Source organism: Rhincodon typus, chromosome 39 (genome assembly GCF_021869965.1).
Source record: "Rhincodon typus isolate 14 chromosome 39, sRhiTyp1.1, whole genome shotgun sequence".
Classification (NCBI taxonomy): Eukaryota; Metazoa; Chordata; class Chondrichthyes; order Orectolobiformes; family Rhincodontidae; genus Rhincodon; species Rhincodon typus.
Genome location: NC_063370.1, coordinates 16,882,389 through 16,897,957, shown reverse-complemented (window position 1 = coordinate 16,897,957; position 15,569 = coordinate 16,882,389). Strand labels below are relative to the sequence as shown.

The following is a 15,569-nucleotide window of genomic DNA, read 5'->3' as shown; positions in this document are numbered from 1 at the left end:
AGATGCTGGAGAATCTGAGATAACAAGGTGTAGAGCTGGATGAATGAATGGAATTTCTGAAGAAGGGTCTAGGCCCGAAACGTCAGCCTTCCTGCTCCTCTGATGCTGCTTGGCCTGCTGTGTTCATCCAGCTCTACACCTTGTTATCTCTGTTATCCTGTTCCTGCTTTTTCCCTAAAACCTTTTGATGCTTTTAGTTCTAAGAACTATATCTTACTTCTTGAAATCTTTTCAATATTTTGGCTTCAAATGCTTTCTATGACCAAGAATTCCACAGGCTCACCACTCTCTGGGTAAACTTTGATCCCTGGTTCTGCTCTCCCCAGTCATTGAGAATATCATTTCTGCTTTTACCCTGTCTTGGCCTATTATAATTTTATAGATTTCTATGAGATTCCCCATCCCTCCATTCTTTTAAACTCCAGCGACTATAGTCCTAACCGATCCAGTCACTCTTCATATGTCTGCTCTGTTGTCCCAAGAATCAGTCTGACCCCATCAATTCCCATTGATTCTAGCTTTGCTGGAGTTATTTAATGCCACAGCATCTAATTGCAAGGAAGAAATTAGTGGCACAAACTGTTGCAGGCTGAGGGAAGACCCTATAGAAGGGAAACAGCTGCATGGAAACACTGAACAAGTTAAGGCGGCAACAGAGAAAAACACAAGTACTTGGCTTTCTTCTGTAGAACACAAAAAAATGGTTAAGAAATTTCCTTTTGACTCTTGGACCACTGGAAGAATTTCAAGGTTCACCTAAGAGTTTCTTCCAAATCTTGGCTTTCTGAAAAACAGAGGATGCTTTCACGTAATGTTGGCAATTTCTGATACCTAACTGTAAAACTTTCTAAACAGGCTCTCTTGGTGACTCAATGGAGTTTGGAAACTTCGAGCAGAAATTACGGAATGATTTGCGTTGGAATGGGACGCATGAAATTCTTCATCCAGCACTACAGGAATGTTGGTACCTTTTTCTCTTGGAATATACTTTTGTTAAATCTCCATTCCAATCTGCTGATTCATGCAACGTCTGTAGATAGACATAAATGCACAGGAGCAATGATCGTGCATCTCAGATCTGGGTTAAAATTAAGCCTAGACTCAGCAACCAGAAACTTTAATACTAAAATAAAGGATTTGCCATCCCCGTGTATGGGGAGGCTCATGGGCCAGTTTTGACACCCAGAGTTGGGTGCCAAACATTAAATTGTCTTATAAATTTATTTAATTGCCCCAGCTCCCAAGGTGAGAGTTGAATTCATGACATACAGTCATAATCATAAAGGTCTACAGCATAGAAAAAGGCCTTTTGACCCATCCAAAAGGTGCCAGCCAAAAACAACCAACTAACTACTCTAATCCCATTTTCCAGCACTTGCCAAAAGCCTTCTGTGCCTTGGCATTGTAAGTGTACGTCTAAATACCTGTAAAATGTTTTGAGGGTTTCTTCCTGTACCACACCTGCAGGTGATGAGATCCAGATTTCCACCATCCTCTCGGGGAGAAAATAAAAACCTCCTTACGTCCCCTCTTAAACCTCCTGTTCCTTACCTTAAATCTATGCTCCCTGGTCATTAATCCCTCCAACAAGGGGAAAAGTTCCTTGCTGTTTACTCTGTCTTATGCCCCTTATCATTTTATACATCTTAGTCGTCCCAGTCTATCCAATCTCTCTCCATAACTAAAACTCTCCAGCCCAGGTAACATTGTAGTAAATGTCTCCTGCACACGCTCCAGTGCAATCCTATATGTGACTCAACCATTAGTCCAGTCTTTTACGTTACGAATTCAGATAAAATAATCACTATACTACTGGATACCAATGTGCTACTCGAAGGTTGAGTAGAAGAGGAGATCTGGTTTTCATCCAACTTAATATAATGATTCATGATGTTGAACACTGGCTGCCTGGAATTGTTCCACTGCCCAGAATAAATAGACAAGAATTATCCAGTCCTTGGTTTGTTAATCGTAGCCTTTTTTATTGTGTTGACTTAGCTTGTGCACATTCTCCAAGTCCAGCGATAACCTTGTCAGTGACTAGTTGGAGTTTCTTAAACCCACTTTTACGTTAGTCAGCAGGCAGTCTTCAACAACGTAAGTCATTGTTTGGACTGCAGCCTGGATGGTCTTGACAACTCCACTGGTGTTAGGTGAGTGCACAGGGGTCTTATCCAGCCCAGAAATAATCTGAAAGGGCCCACTCTAGCCATGGGAGATTAAAGTCAGTGGACAAGCGGTATTGAGTGACTTTTGGAAATTTTTCTCACGCCAGTCCTCTTACTTTAGGTCCTCAGCTGTTATTTCTAGGCATGGTTGGGCTTAACTACGTGGAATGAAGTGAGGAAAGCAGGTTGAAACAGTTATTGAATAAGGGTTGTTTGGGTCAGTGTAGACCTCTTCTAGTAGCATTTCCTGCAGCATTGTAGTCCTGAAGTTTAGTTGCTGTCTAGTTCTTTTCCTTTACTTTGTAGTTTTAATCCCTGTACTTAAATCAACAAAGTGCATTTATTCGGCACCCGTAATATAGTGGAATGTCCCATCCTCCATCGATGGAGTATAAACAAACAGAATAAATTTGAAGTTTTGGCATGTGTAGAAGCATTAGGATCGGTGATTGAAAATTTGGTTAGAAAGGTAGATTTTAAAGAGCATCAAGGTTTAGGGAGACAATTTTAAGCTTGAGGCACAGCCACCATTGGTGGAACAAGAGAATCAAGGATGTTCAAGAGGCCAGAATTGGAGTAAATCCTAGTGGGCTGTAGGGCCGGAGGATATTCTGGAGCTGGGGCGGGGCAGACAACGAATAGATTTGAAACTGAGACATTGGTGGACCAGGAACTAAAGGGTTCAGTGAGCACAGGGATGAAAGGTAAACTCGACTTTGTGAGAGTTAGGATATAGGTATTAGCATTTTGAATGAGCTCAAGTTTACAGTGGGTCGAATGAGAGAGGCTGTACAAGAGTGCAATGAAATAAAAGCAAAGTACTATGGATGCTGGAGATCTAACATAAAAGCAGAAAGTTCAGGAGAAACTCAACAGGCCTAGTGACATCTGTGGAGAGAAAACCAGAATTTTTTCATGTCCAATTTCAGTTTTCTGTCTGTTTCTGTCTTCACAGATGCTGCCAGACCTGCTGAGTTTCTCCAAAACTTTTGTTTTTATTTAGCGCATTGGAATAATCAAGTCTAAAGCTAGTAGGGGCATTGAGGATTTCAGTAGCAGGTGAGCTGAGTCAGGGGCTGAGCTGCCTTGATGCTGGAGAGGAAATGTGGTTGAAAGTTGAAAGTCAAATAGTACAAGCCTTCAAACGATAACCAGTGAGAAGGATGCAAGTGGACAGCAAAGGAAGATGATTGCTGTGTATCTTGTTAACCCTTGAGGTTCATTGATTGGAAAGAAACATGAAGGACTAAGGACTGTGTATTTAATATCAGATTGGGTGCAGAAACAGGGAAGGGAAGATTTTGAAACAAAGAAAAAAATTTTAAAACTTATTTATTAAATATTTCCAAAAATTAAAAATATTAAGTAGTGAGACTGTACACTGATCGGAAAGTTGGCTGTTATTAACACTTTTTGCAACATTTAAAAGATGATATACTTGCAATAACAGGTTTAAATTTTTTTGTGTTGGTTTTAATGCATACATTTAAAGAAAAAAATCAGAAGTTATTGTGGAGTGGCTGGATGTTAACATCAAATTTAGATGTTTTAATTTAACCACATGCCACCTTGCTTAAAGTTGCTGCATAATTTAACCATCAGCTTTGTAAGTTCTGGCCCAGTACATTTTTTGATTTTTTTTTTTTTATTCGGGTTTTCCCTCCTCCTCCCTTCCCAACTTCCTTGTCTTTAGTTAGGCCAAGTAGCTGTTACCCTTGGACGAAAAGTGAACTTGGCCATGTTGCTTCTCTCCCGTGCACTTTGAGTGTCCGAACTGAAATCACAAGTCTATAAATACTGATCACTGGCATAAATCCATATTTCACTTTTGTAGCACCAAAATTGGTAATATCGCCTTTTAAAATATTCTTAAACTGAGCTAAATGACCCTTATCATTTGAATATTTTGTAATACTGTTATGTTTTTTTCTGCTTGTATTTTTCCATTTCTTTTATCCAGCTGGAATAAAACTGAGTGACCTCCAACTCACTGAATGTATAAATGTGGAGCATTTAGGACTGACTTCCATGCAGAATGTTGAATTGGTTTCCTCTTTTCCTGTAAATGAATCGCATGGGATTCGAGGTAAGGATTTCACTTTTTTTTTTTGTTTCTGTCAGTAAGAACTGACCTTCAACTAACTATTGGGTCTATTGCTGTTTAATCTAGTTTGTATGACCAAGTTGGGGAGTTGTACAAGGGAATAACACTGATAGGGATTCCGGTTGTGTTGACCAGGTTAACTGACACCGTGTATTTATAATTCCGCTGGAAATGTTCGCATTGTGGAACATCTAACCGAGTCAGATCATGCAGGCCAGTAGTTTCAGTGGACTTCACAATATGGAACCTTGAGCCACCTATAATTTTAAAATTTAATTTTCCCATTGAATTGACATGTATCACAAGCTGCCGACAACCAATTTTTATCCACTAATAAGGTGATACAACCAAGATCTCAGCCTTTCTATGTTGCCATGAAACTGAATACAAATCAATAAGCAAAAAAAGAAAAAGTGCCAGCAGACTGTTGTCTGGGCCTTACGGTTGCCTGTAGTTTGGCTGCACTTGCTGAAGATGCTTTAAGGAGGCAGAAATGAAGGAAACTCAACATGGCAGAAGATTGGTGAAGATGTCTTTTATAGTATTTGTGATCAATAGTTTAAGCCAGTCCAAACTTGAACCAAGTGAAATGTTTAGTTTGGTCCTGAGGTCCTTGGCTATGAGTGACCATTTACATGCCAATCTTTAAAGACTTGCTTTACTATATTACTCAGGTGTGGTATACACCTTGATCTGAGAAGTTGCATTTTTAGCATGTTGATCTGCAGCATCAGAAACCTCTTATGTAATCTGAATACGTGCTGATTTTCACTGCAGTTTCTGATTACAGTATTACTTTTCTAGGCAAATATTTTGACAGAATGCTGGAAGAAAATCCTCAAGGGCAGGGTTGTCAGGCAAGAGTATGCAGAGCTGTGCCACTGACTTTCCTTTATCAGTGTTTAAGCATCTTGTGACTTTATTTTCTTTCAGAAACTGGGATTCCATTTATCTCCCGGACAGGAAAAACAAATGATCTCACCAAGATTAAGGGCTGGAAACACAAGTTTAACCTGCAACCTGGGTCACCTGAAAACAAATCGAGTCCATCACCTTCAAGTAAACAAGAATATTTATTATGTTTCAGAGATAGTAGGAACTGCAGATGCTGGAGAATCTGAGATAACAAGGTGTAGAGCTGGATGAACACAGCAGGCCGAGCAGGAAGGCTGACGTTTCGGGCCTAGACCCTTCTTCAGAAATGGGGGAGGGGAAGGGGGTTCTGAAATAAATAGGGAGTGAGGGGGAGGCAGAGAGAGGAGAAGATAGGTGGAGAGGAGACAGACAGGTCAAAGAGTCGGGATGGCGCCAGTAAAGGTGAGTGTAGGTAGGGAGGTACCCTAACCCTATCGCAGAGCAGCCCAATGGCATCAATGTGGACTTCACAAGCTTCAAAATCTCCTCTTCCCCCACCGCATCCCAAAACTAGCCCAGCTCGTCCCCGCCTCCCTAACCTGTCCTTCCTCCCGCCTCGAGCCCCACCCCCATCTCCTACCTACTAACCTCATCCCGCCCCCTTGACCTGTCTGTCCGTCCTCCCTGCACTGACCTATCTCCTCCCTAACTCCCCACCTACACTCTCACCTTTACTGGCTCCATCCCTGCCTCTTTGACCTGTCTGTCTCCTCTCCTCTATCCATCTTCTATCCTCCTCCCCCTCTCTCCCTATTTATTTCAGAGCCCCCTTCCCCTCCCCCATTTCTGAAGAAGAGTCTAGGCCCGAAATGTCAGCCTTCCTGCTCCTCTGATGCTGCTTGGCCAGCTGTGTTCATCCAGCTCTACACCTTGTTATCTCTATTTATTACGTTTGCTTTTTTTTTTGTGATTGACAAGTGTGTGCATGTCTGAAAAAGCACAAGAACTGAAAAAATTTGAGTTACTAGCCCACAATTAGTACAAAGGAAAATCCTAAACAACTTTTGCAGAACCTTGTGCTTAATGCTTGTGAAAATGTTGACTAACTAAGCCAAACTTAGTTGGTGCTTAACTTTTTGTGAATGAGTTTTATTCTATTCCAATAGATTTACATTCTCCTCCTCTTAGAAGTTTTATAGAGTTACTGCCAGATTCACTCTTCTAGATTGCTTGAGGGGCAACTTTGTTGTTGAATCGTTGACTCTGGGACAGGTTCAGTATCTTTTCAGATTGCACTGCTTTACTGCTAATGTTTCAGCATGTTTTCAAATCATGGCTCTGGTTAACTACTAACTTCATTTAGAAGAGAATCACATGATCTATTAAAGTGAAATGTAATGTGGAATAAAGGACATACTCAGTGACCCAAAAGTAGTATTCTACGATTCTACGAATTATTCTTGCTACTTATTGAAGTTGCAGCTTTGGTCTTTAGGTATATAAATATTTGATTGTGCTGCTTTCGCAATTCCAGAAAGTTCCATTGGTAACAGAGTTTCTTCAAAGAAAATAATTTGTTATTTCAATTCTGATTTCCCTCAATGAAGAATGATGCTATATTGCGTAGAGATTTAAGAAAACCAGTCTGTCCAACTCTAGCCTCCATCAGCATTGAAAGTCGCTAATTCTGATTTTGAATTTGAAGTAATTAGTTTGTCATCATCTAAACAATTTTTTTAACCTATGCCTGTGTGAGCCTTAGTGGGATTTTCTTTGCATTTTTTTCTGTCACTTTGACTGCAAAAGTCTTCCACTTCATTTCCACTCAGAAGTACATCACACTTTGATATACTTGGATACATCTTTGTACAGACTTTTCCCATTTTGCGTTATGTGACAAAAACAGCATTGACTTGTCCTGTTATTTTCCTGCATTTGATCTGCCCCACTATTGATGTGTGTGAGAGAGAGAGAGTGTGGATTTAAGAGGTTTTACAAGCAATACAACATTTTGAAAAAGAAGACTCCCTATTAGGAAAATCTCCCTCTCTCTACTTTGTCTCCTTTTTTAAAAAAAAAGCTGAATTAGTAAGATTGTATTGGTGGTATTGGAATATTTCAATGCTATTGTCATTGGTTACTCTCTTTCTGAACTATCCCTCCTTTTTATTAATAGGTGTCAGCCCAGCGGTTATTAAAAATAGATCAGCATTTGTTAGCGACTTGCTTGATGAGTATCTGGAGAAAGAAGGGAAGATCATTGAGCAGTCACTCTTGTATGACTATGAAATGCCAGAGATTGGTTGTCAAACTCCAACCACGTTGGACCCATCATGCAATATACAACAAAACACTACTCGTTCACCTGACTTTGGTGCACCACTGAAAAATAGATCTACACACTTGGAAATGTCTCCAGTGTTAGAGAAACATTTTAGTGTCACAAACAAAGGCATTTTCATCAGAGATATACAAAGCACCAGTGTGGATGTGAAAGCTAAGTGTAGAACACAGAAGAATGACAATTCGGCAGCTAAAAGGCCCAAAATACCCAGTCAATATGACAATACAACACAATTAGCCAGTAACAATAAAGACTCTGCAATTTGTGCCACAGCTCCACAGAAGGTGAGACTTCGGATTATAAAGTCTAATTTCCTCTGTTTCCTCAACAGTCTCGGACAATGGCCTTCTCCAGGAAGTAGTGAGAGAATTTGATTTCCTCACACCAGCCACCTCTGAATAGGATCTGAGTATTGGAACCTGAAGAAGTCATATGAAATTGAGCATGAATTCAGTTTCTCTTTTCACAGATGCTGTTAGACCAGCACTTTCAGTTCTTATTTCTGACATCCATATCCATTGATTTTATCGGATTGAGATTTGTGGGTTTTTTTTGTTTAATTAGCTATCGTAATTAGGTGGCAGAGTTTAGAAGTATTTTGAACAAAATGTGATCAAATATTTCACTTTGTGTGAGAATTTTTGTAGACGTCGTTTTTGACTATTTGGAATTAGTCAGGTAGGAAGAATTTATATGCTGTCAATACAGTAAGATATCTCTGCCTTCATAATGTGACTTCAGCCACTAAGCTTGTAGGAATAATGACTTATTAGAAAATGTATCCTGAGAATGCCACCTGACTTTAATTTTGATGAAAATATACAATGTAAATGATACCTGTAGAAGGAAAACAGGAAATGAATTTAATGTAACTTTTTGATTTACAGGCTTGTTCTAGTTGTAATCCCTATCCTTGGTGTCTCATTGGATGTTTTCAAGGCCTTTCCCTTCTCCCAGTTGCCAGGGCCTTATAAATATAGGCTGCAATGTTTTGGCCACAGATGTGACGCTATATTCACCCATTACGGAATGGGTGTTGGGAGAACTGTTGTGGCATAGTGGTAGAGGTCATATCTCTGAGGTACATAAATCTGGATTCAAGTTCTACCTGCTCCAGAGGTGTGCCGTAATGTTTCTGAGCAGGTTGATTAAATTTATCTTCAGTTGTTGTGCATACATGCACATGTTGAAGCATGCAGCAGTCCCATGCAATCACTGGGTGCTGGGCCACATTTTTTTTGTGGTCTGGAGGAAACCGTTTCCCACATCTTCGTCTGTTCATTTTATAGCCACTCTTCAGTTGTTTTTTGAAGGGGCTTCTCCTTTATTTCTCACTGCATTTCAGCCACATATGGTCTGTGGGCACCACGTGTAGGGAGGGTAGGTCCTTCTGGGTCTGTTCCTAAGCCTGGCCGAAGTGGCCATTAACAGATCTAAACAGCAGGCCATGGAGGAGATCATTGTACCTGACTGCCTGCCCGTCTTTCACAGTTGTGTCTGTTGAGAGGGAGCATGTGGTGTTCACTAGCACAATAAAGACCTTTAGTCTGTGCAATGGCCATGGGTCTCTAGGGTACATCATCACTTCGGCAATGTTCTTTTGATTTGATAAGTTTCTGTTCACCTTTTATATAAGTTTCCATTAATCATTAGTTTGTATTTTTGAAACAGTGTCCCATAAGGGACTGTTTTGAAAGAGTAGAATGGGCGTCACAACAATGGAACAACTGCAGTGCTAGTGGCAGGATGATAAAAGGATAAGGCTCTTAATAAATGTTTAGTGATCTCTATTAATGGAGATAAAGAGAACCAGTAGAAGTTTTGAAATTACTATTTAATAATGAAAGTTTATTTTCAATGGTGGCAAACAAAAGAATGTAAATGAGCATTACCGCAAGAAATAATACAGGAGGCAATAGAATTTTTGAATTGGTGTTACTGGAAGGTGGAATCCATTGTCGACTTAACTGAGCATTGAATATTTGAGGAACATTTAAAAGATATGGGGGCTAGAAGAAAAAGAGATAAGGGTGGATGATCCTGAGTAGGAGCTAACATCAAATAAGTGACTGCCTCCTGTTCTTAACGATGCATGAACTTGTTTTTTTATGAGTGAGTTTTGTGTAATGATGGTTTTTCTATTGTTTCTCCAAGAAACAGCTGAAACCAGGTTCTACATACCTTAAGGTTGTTCCCGTGGCATCAAGTTCCAGTGGAGGGAAAAAATCCAACATTTCAGAAAATCAAACTGAGATGATTTATATTTCAGGTAAGGGCAATGAAAACTGAATTTTAAAAAACCAAAGAACTACAGATGCTGGAAAACAGAAACAAAAGAAAATTGCTAGGAAATCTTGGCAGGTCTAACAGCATCTGCAGAGAGAAAGCAGTTAATTTTTCAGGTCCAGTGACTTGTTTTGAAGAAGGGTGACTGGACCTGAAATGTTAACTCTGCTTTCTGTCCACAGGATGCTGCCAAACCTGCTGAGTTTTCCCAGTAGTTTCTGTTTTTGTTTCTGAAAACTAGAATTTCACAGATCCAGAAATCCATTTTCTTGAATTGCTTGTGGTTGTTTTTAAATGTGCAGTTACGAGTAGAAATGCTGAATATTCAGCTGTCTCTTGGCTTGGTCTTGAAGATTTTTTTAACTTTTTATTATTTCACAGGATGTGCTCCTAAGGAGAGCATTTGTAGCTCATCCCTAATGGCTCTTGAACTGAGACCAACTCGAGTACACGTTGTTTCGAGTCTGAAATTGCATTTAGGTCCGACTGAGTAATGGTGGGAGGTTTCCTTCCTTTCAAGATATTAATGAAGGTATCACATGGGCGTTTGCAGTCGAAACAACACCCATGAAACTATCACTGATACCAGCTTCGTTTTCCAAATTTATTAATTGAATCTGACCACCAGTCGTTATCATAGACTTAGACTTATACAGCATAGCAATAGGCCCTTCAAACCACCATGTCTATGCTGACCAATGGGTGGCATGGTGGCACAGTGATTAACATTGCAACCTCACAGTGCCAGAGTCTCGGGTTCAATCCTAGCCTTGGGCGACTGGCTGTGTGGAGTTTGTACACTCTCCCCATGTCTGAGTGGGTTTCTGCCAGATGTTCTGGTTTCCTCCCACAGTCCAAAAGTGTGCAAGTTAGAAGAATTGGCCATGGTAAATGCAGGGTTACAGGGATAGGGTTGGGCGGTAGGTCTGTGTAGGATGCTATTTGGAGGGTCAGTGTGGAGTCGGTGGGCCAAATAGCCTCTTTCCACACTGGAGAGGTGCTATGATTCTGTAAACACCAAATTAATCCTGTTTATCTACACTTAATCCATAGTCAATTATGCCCTAGCATTTTAAGTATTCATCTGGATGCTTCTTAGATGTTGCGAAAGAGCCTGTTTCCACCACCCTCTCGGACAGCACATTCCATATTTAAACTACCCTCTGGATGAGAAAAATCATTCTCCGATCTCCTCCTGTAAACCACTTGCTCCTCATTTAAACTTATGCCCTCTGGTGTTAGAAATAAAGAAGAGATTCTCACGATCTGCTGTGTCTGTGGCTCTCAAACTTTCGTATATCTCAGTCAGATCCACCCCCTCAGCCCCTTTATTCCAAGAAAAACAAACCCAGCTTACTCAGTCTCTCCTCATAACTAAGACATTTCATCAGAGGCAACATCATGGTGAATCTCCTCGCCACCCTCTCCTGTGCAATCATGTCCTTCTGATAGTCTGGTGACTAGAACTGCGTGCACATTCCATCTGTGCCCTATCCAGTGTTTTATAAAGACATCCTTATGCCTTTATTCTATACCCTGATTAATGAAGGCAATCATCCTGTATTGCCTTTTGACCACCCTATCTACCTATGCTAACAGCTTCAAGGACCTATTGACATGTACACTATGGTCCCTTTGTTCCTCAGTACTCCCTAGCCACCTACCATTCATTTTGTACTTCCTTCCCTTGTTAGAGCTCCTGAAATACACCCCTCTTATCAGGATTAAATTCCACCTGCATTGCACAGCCCCAGCTTACCAGATGATCACTATCAGACTGTCACCCAAGACCATCCTCCTTGCTATCAACAATACCCTCAATTTTCATGTCATCTGCAACCTTACTAATTAAACCTTCTACGTTCACATACAAGTTGTTAATGCACAAAACTAACAGCACGGATCCCAGCGTTGATCCATGTCATACGCAGCTGGTCACAGGCTTCCAGTTACAAAAACAACCTCCACCATCACTGCCTCTTATTTATAAGCCAATTTTGGATCCACTTTGCCAACATGCCTTGCACCTCATGGGCCCTTACCTTTTGGACCGGCCTTGTAAAAGTCCTTGTAAACCTTGCACTGTCCTTGCACTTCCCTCATTAATATACTTAGTCATCTTTTTTTAAAAGAAACTCCATGAAATTAGTCAGACAGGATCTCCCTGAAACAAATCCATGCTGACCATCCCTGATCAAGTCTTGTGAGCAGCAGCAAAGGCTGTACCATGTTGGGTTTTAGCCCAGTGTGGGTTTTCATGGGAAAGCATTCCCAGTGCCAGGGAAAGCGAGCCTTCTTGGGCAAGCCCAGCTTGGAGCATCTGCAGACCCATGGCTTGAGAAAGGACTGTAATGTTTGCCATTTTAACTTTATTTCTTTATTTTTCTACTCTTTATGCTAAGAAGATGTAGTGCTGAACTTTTTAACTTATTTCTTTATTTCTCTTCTCTATTTCTGTAACTGAGATTTTGTAGCTAAGATGCGCTGTGTGTGGTTACATTGTACGCTTTTCACTGTACTCTTGTACCCCATACTTGAGTGCATGCGACCCGTAAAACCTAAATCTAAAATCTAAATCTAAATCCTGTGCTTCAGAATTTTTTCCAGTAATTTCTGTACCACTGATGTCAGACTAACCGGTCTGTAATTACCTGGCCTACTTCTGTTGCCCTTCTTGAACAAAGCAAACCACATTGGTTATCCTGCAGTCATCTGGCACTTCACCTGTGACCAGCAACGTAGTAAAAATAATCACCGGGGCCCTAGCAATCTCTTCCCTTGCCTCATTCCCTTGGCAGGGATACATCTCTGGGGATTTTTATGTTTGCGAAAGCATGTAATATCTCTTCCTTATTCATTTTAACACATCTAATATCTCTCCATCCCAGCTGAATTCCCTCGCTGCAATGTCTTTCTTCTCTGTAAATATGTATAAGTATTCATTTCCGACCTCACCCATGTTTGCCTGTTTGGTCTCTAATAGGTTCCATTCTTTTCCTTATAATCTTCTTACTGTTAATTTATTTGTAAAAAGCCTTACGATTTTCCTTGATCCCATCTGCCAAAGGTATTTTGTGAACCTTTTTGGTCTTTCTGATTTCCTACAACCTCCTATACTCTCTGTACTCTTGAAGGGCCACCCCTGTTTTTAATGCACTGTGCCTGACAAATGCTTCCTCCTAAATACAGAAAACAAAATAACTGTGGATGCTGATAATCAGAAACAAAATCAGATAACACTGGGAAAATCTTAGCAGGTCTGGCAGCATCTGTAGAGAGAAAGCAGAGTTAACATTTCATGTCTGAAGAAGGGTCACTGGAATCGTTCCTGCACTTTTTCCAGTGCCTTCAGATCTTGCATGAAATGTGGTGCCCAGGAATGGACACACTAGTCCAGTTGAGGCCAAACAGTGTTCTGTAAACTTTACCTGGATAGCAGAAATTTCCTCCGATTAAATTCTGGGAAGCCTGAAGCCTTTGTTTTCAGATCCTACTCCAAGGTCTATTGCCTAGATGCTAATACTTCCATTTTCCTGGTAACAGTTTGAGAATAAACCAGACTGATCATTGTTGCGAACATCTTATTTGCATCAGCACTAAGACTGACTGACTATTTGCATTTCTCTGACATTGCCTGCCTGCCTGACTCCACCCCTATCTGAGACCATCCATTATCTCTCTAGACTCTAATTCAACATAACTCTGGCTGATTTTCCACATTCCACACACCTAAAGCTTGAGATCATACAAAATGTAGCTGTCTACATGCTAACATTCGCACCGTCTCATTTGCCGTCACCCCGACCTCCATTAGCCTGTGAAGCAACAAATCAATGTTAACATTCTCATCTTTGTTTTTAAATTCCTTCACTGCCCAGTGCATTCCTACTTAGGTAATGTGATTCAGATCTCCTTCCCCAGCTTCTTGAGCACCCTGGATTTTAGTTGTCTCAATCTTTAGGTATGAAATGCCTCCCTATGCACACTAATTTTCTTTGTTCAAGATGTTCCTTAAACCACCACATTGATCAAGCTTTTGAGTATCTGACCTACCATCTTGCATGACATAGTGTCATGTTTTATGTTATAGTACTGTACTGTTAAAACATTGAAGACAGCCAAATCAAATCAGACTCTCTATCCAAATATTCACAATACAGTAAAATTAAAAGCACAATGAGTTCACAATTGCCCCAACGGTTCCTAACCAGACTTTTTAAATAACTAGTACCAATAACTTATCTTCGGGGTGGCATGGTGGCTCAGTAGTTAGCACTGCTGCCTCAAGCACCAGGGACCTGGGTTCGATTCCACCCTCGGGCAACTGTCTGTGTGGAGTTTGCACATTCTCCCCATGCCTACGTGGGTTTCCTCCAGGTGCTCCGGTTTCCTCACACAGTCCAAAGATGTGCAGGTTAAGTGGATTGGCCATGCTAAATTGCCCGTAGTGTCCATGGGTGTGTAGATTAGGTGGATTAGACATGGGAAATGCAGGGTTACGGAGAAAAGGTAGGTGGATGGATTTGGGTGGGATTGTGGACTTGTTGGGCTGAAAAGCCTGTTTCCACACTGTAGGGTTTCTATTTAAAAAAGACTGATACCAGACACCAAGTTAACAAAAGAACTAACAATTTATTAATAATGCATTAGCTTTAGCAGAGCAAAGTTAGACCATAAGGTAACCTAATTAATGTCTATGATTTAAACCTAATCTTTGATTCCAGCTCAACACTCTCTCTCAAAGGCAAATGGGCACATTTAAGGGATAAATCAAAAGAAAAAATAAATGAAATGTAACTGATTAGTTCACTCAAGCGGACTCCACAATCTGTAACGTCGCAGGCAAACGGGATTGTGTCTTGCTTGGTTTCTGAAGACACTGAAACATGCAGCTAGCTTCCAGTAGGCTCTGTGGAATATTCACTTGATACTGTGATGCTATTCTTCAAACATCCAGTAAGTTGATAGTAGGAGAACAACTAGGGAGCAGTCACACATCAGTCCTGTAGCTTTTGCATGCACAATCCTTCTGACTTAAAAGGTTCAATATCCAGTTCAACTTCGGTTTCTCCTTGTTAGACTGGCTGGCTCCCTTTGAGGCTTCTGTTAACTTTCAAATGTCTGCCATCTGTTAGAGCATATTGCATCTTTAGAACCAAAATGTCTAGAGCATTTTTTGATTCTTTTTCAATCTGCAGTTAACTTCCAGGCCTGGCCTTGTAAGCAATTATCAGTTTGTTTTTTAAAAAGCGGGCTGCAGCTCACAATCCAAAGTTCACATCAGGTCTTGGCTCTCAATTCAAGCTCCAAACCAAAAATGGTAACAAATAAAACTAAAATAATGAAGGTCTCAATGACTCCTGTGTACTTGGAGTGTTTTGTTACATTAAATAAACTATATAATTTTAAGTTATTGCTGTAAATGTAATAGAACGTGAAGTCTGAATTGAAGCTTAACCTGAAAGTAATAAAGGGGACTCCCTCAAGGTCCTGTCTGTATTCTGTGCTGGCTACTTGCCATACAAGCAGGAACATTATTCGTATAGGCACTGATTTGGATACTAATCATCATTGAACCAGAACCAGAAATTCGACCTGAGGCTCTACATTTTCAGCAACCAGGAGTAGAAAATTTTGTTGCTTCACATTTTCCTACATGAAATGATATTGAGCAATGGTGCTCAAGTATCTTTGACCACAGATGCCTAGGGTAGAGTAAATAACCCTTCAGACCACACATAGTTCCTACACCTCCACCACCGCTGCCCCACTACCCCCCCCCCCCCCCCCCCCCCCCCCCCCCCCCCCCCCA

The 15,569-nt window shown here is 40.7% G+C and overlaps 1 protein-coding gene across 1 annotated transcript in view; it reads left to right on the top strand.

Annotated features, from left to right (window-relative positions):
* Nucleotides 1–15,569, top strand: part of LOC109924273 — a 138,275-nt gene that overhangs the window by 24,357 nt on the left and 98,349 nt on the right. The window contains exons 3-7 of the mRNA XM_048618263.1: nt 856–964; nt 4,129–4,254; nt 5,206–5,331; nt 7,304–7,755; nt 9,626–9,740. Coding sequence (XP_048474220.1) covers nt 856–964; nt 4,129–4,254; nt 5,206–5,331; nt 7,304–7,755; nt 9,626–9,740 — 928 coding nt within the window. The remainder of the gene's footprint in view (nt 1–855; nt 965–4,128; nt 4,255–5,205; nt 5,332–7,303; nt 7,756–9,625; nt 9,741–15,569) is intronic.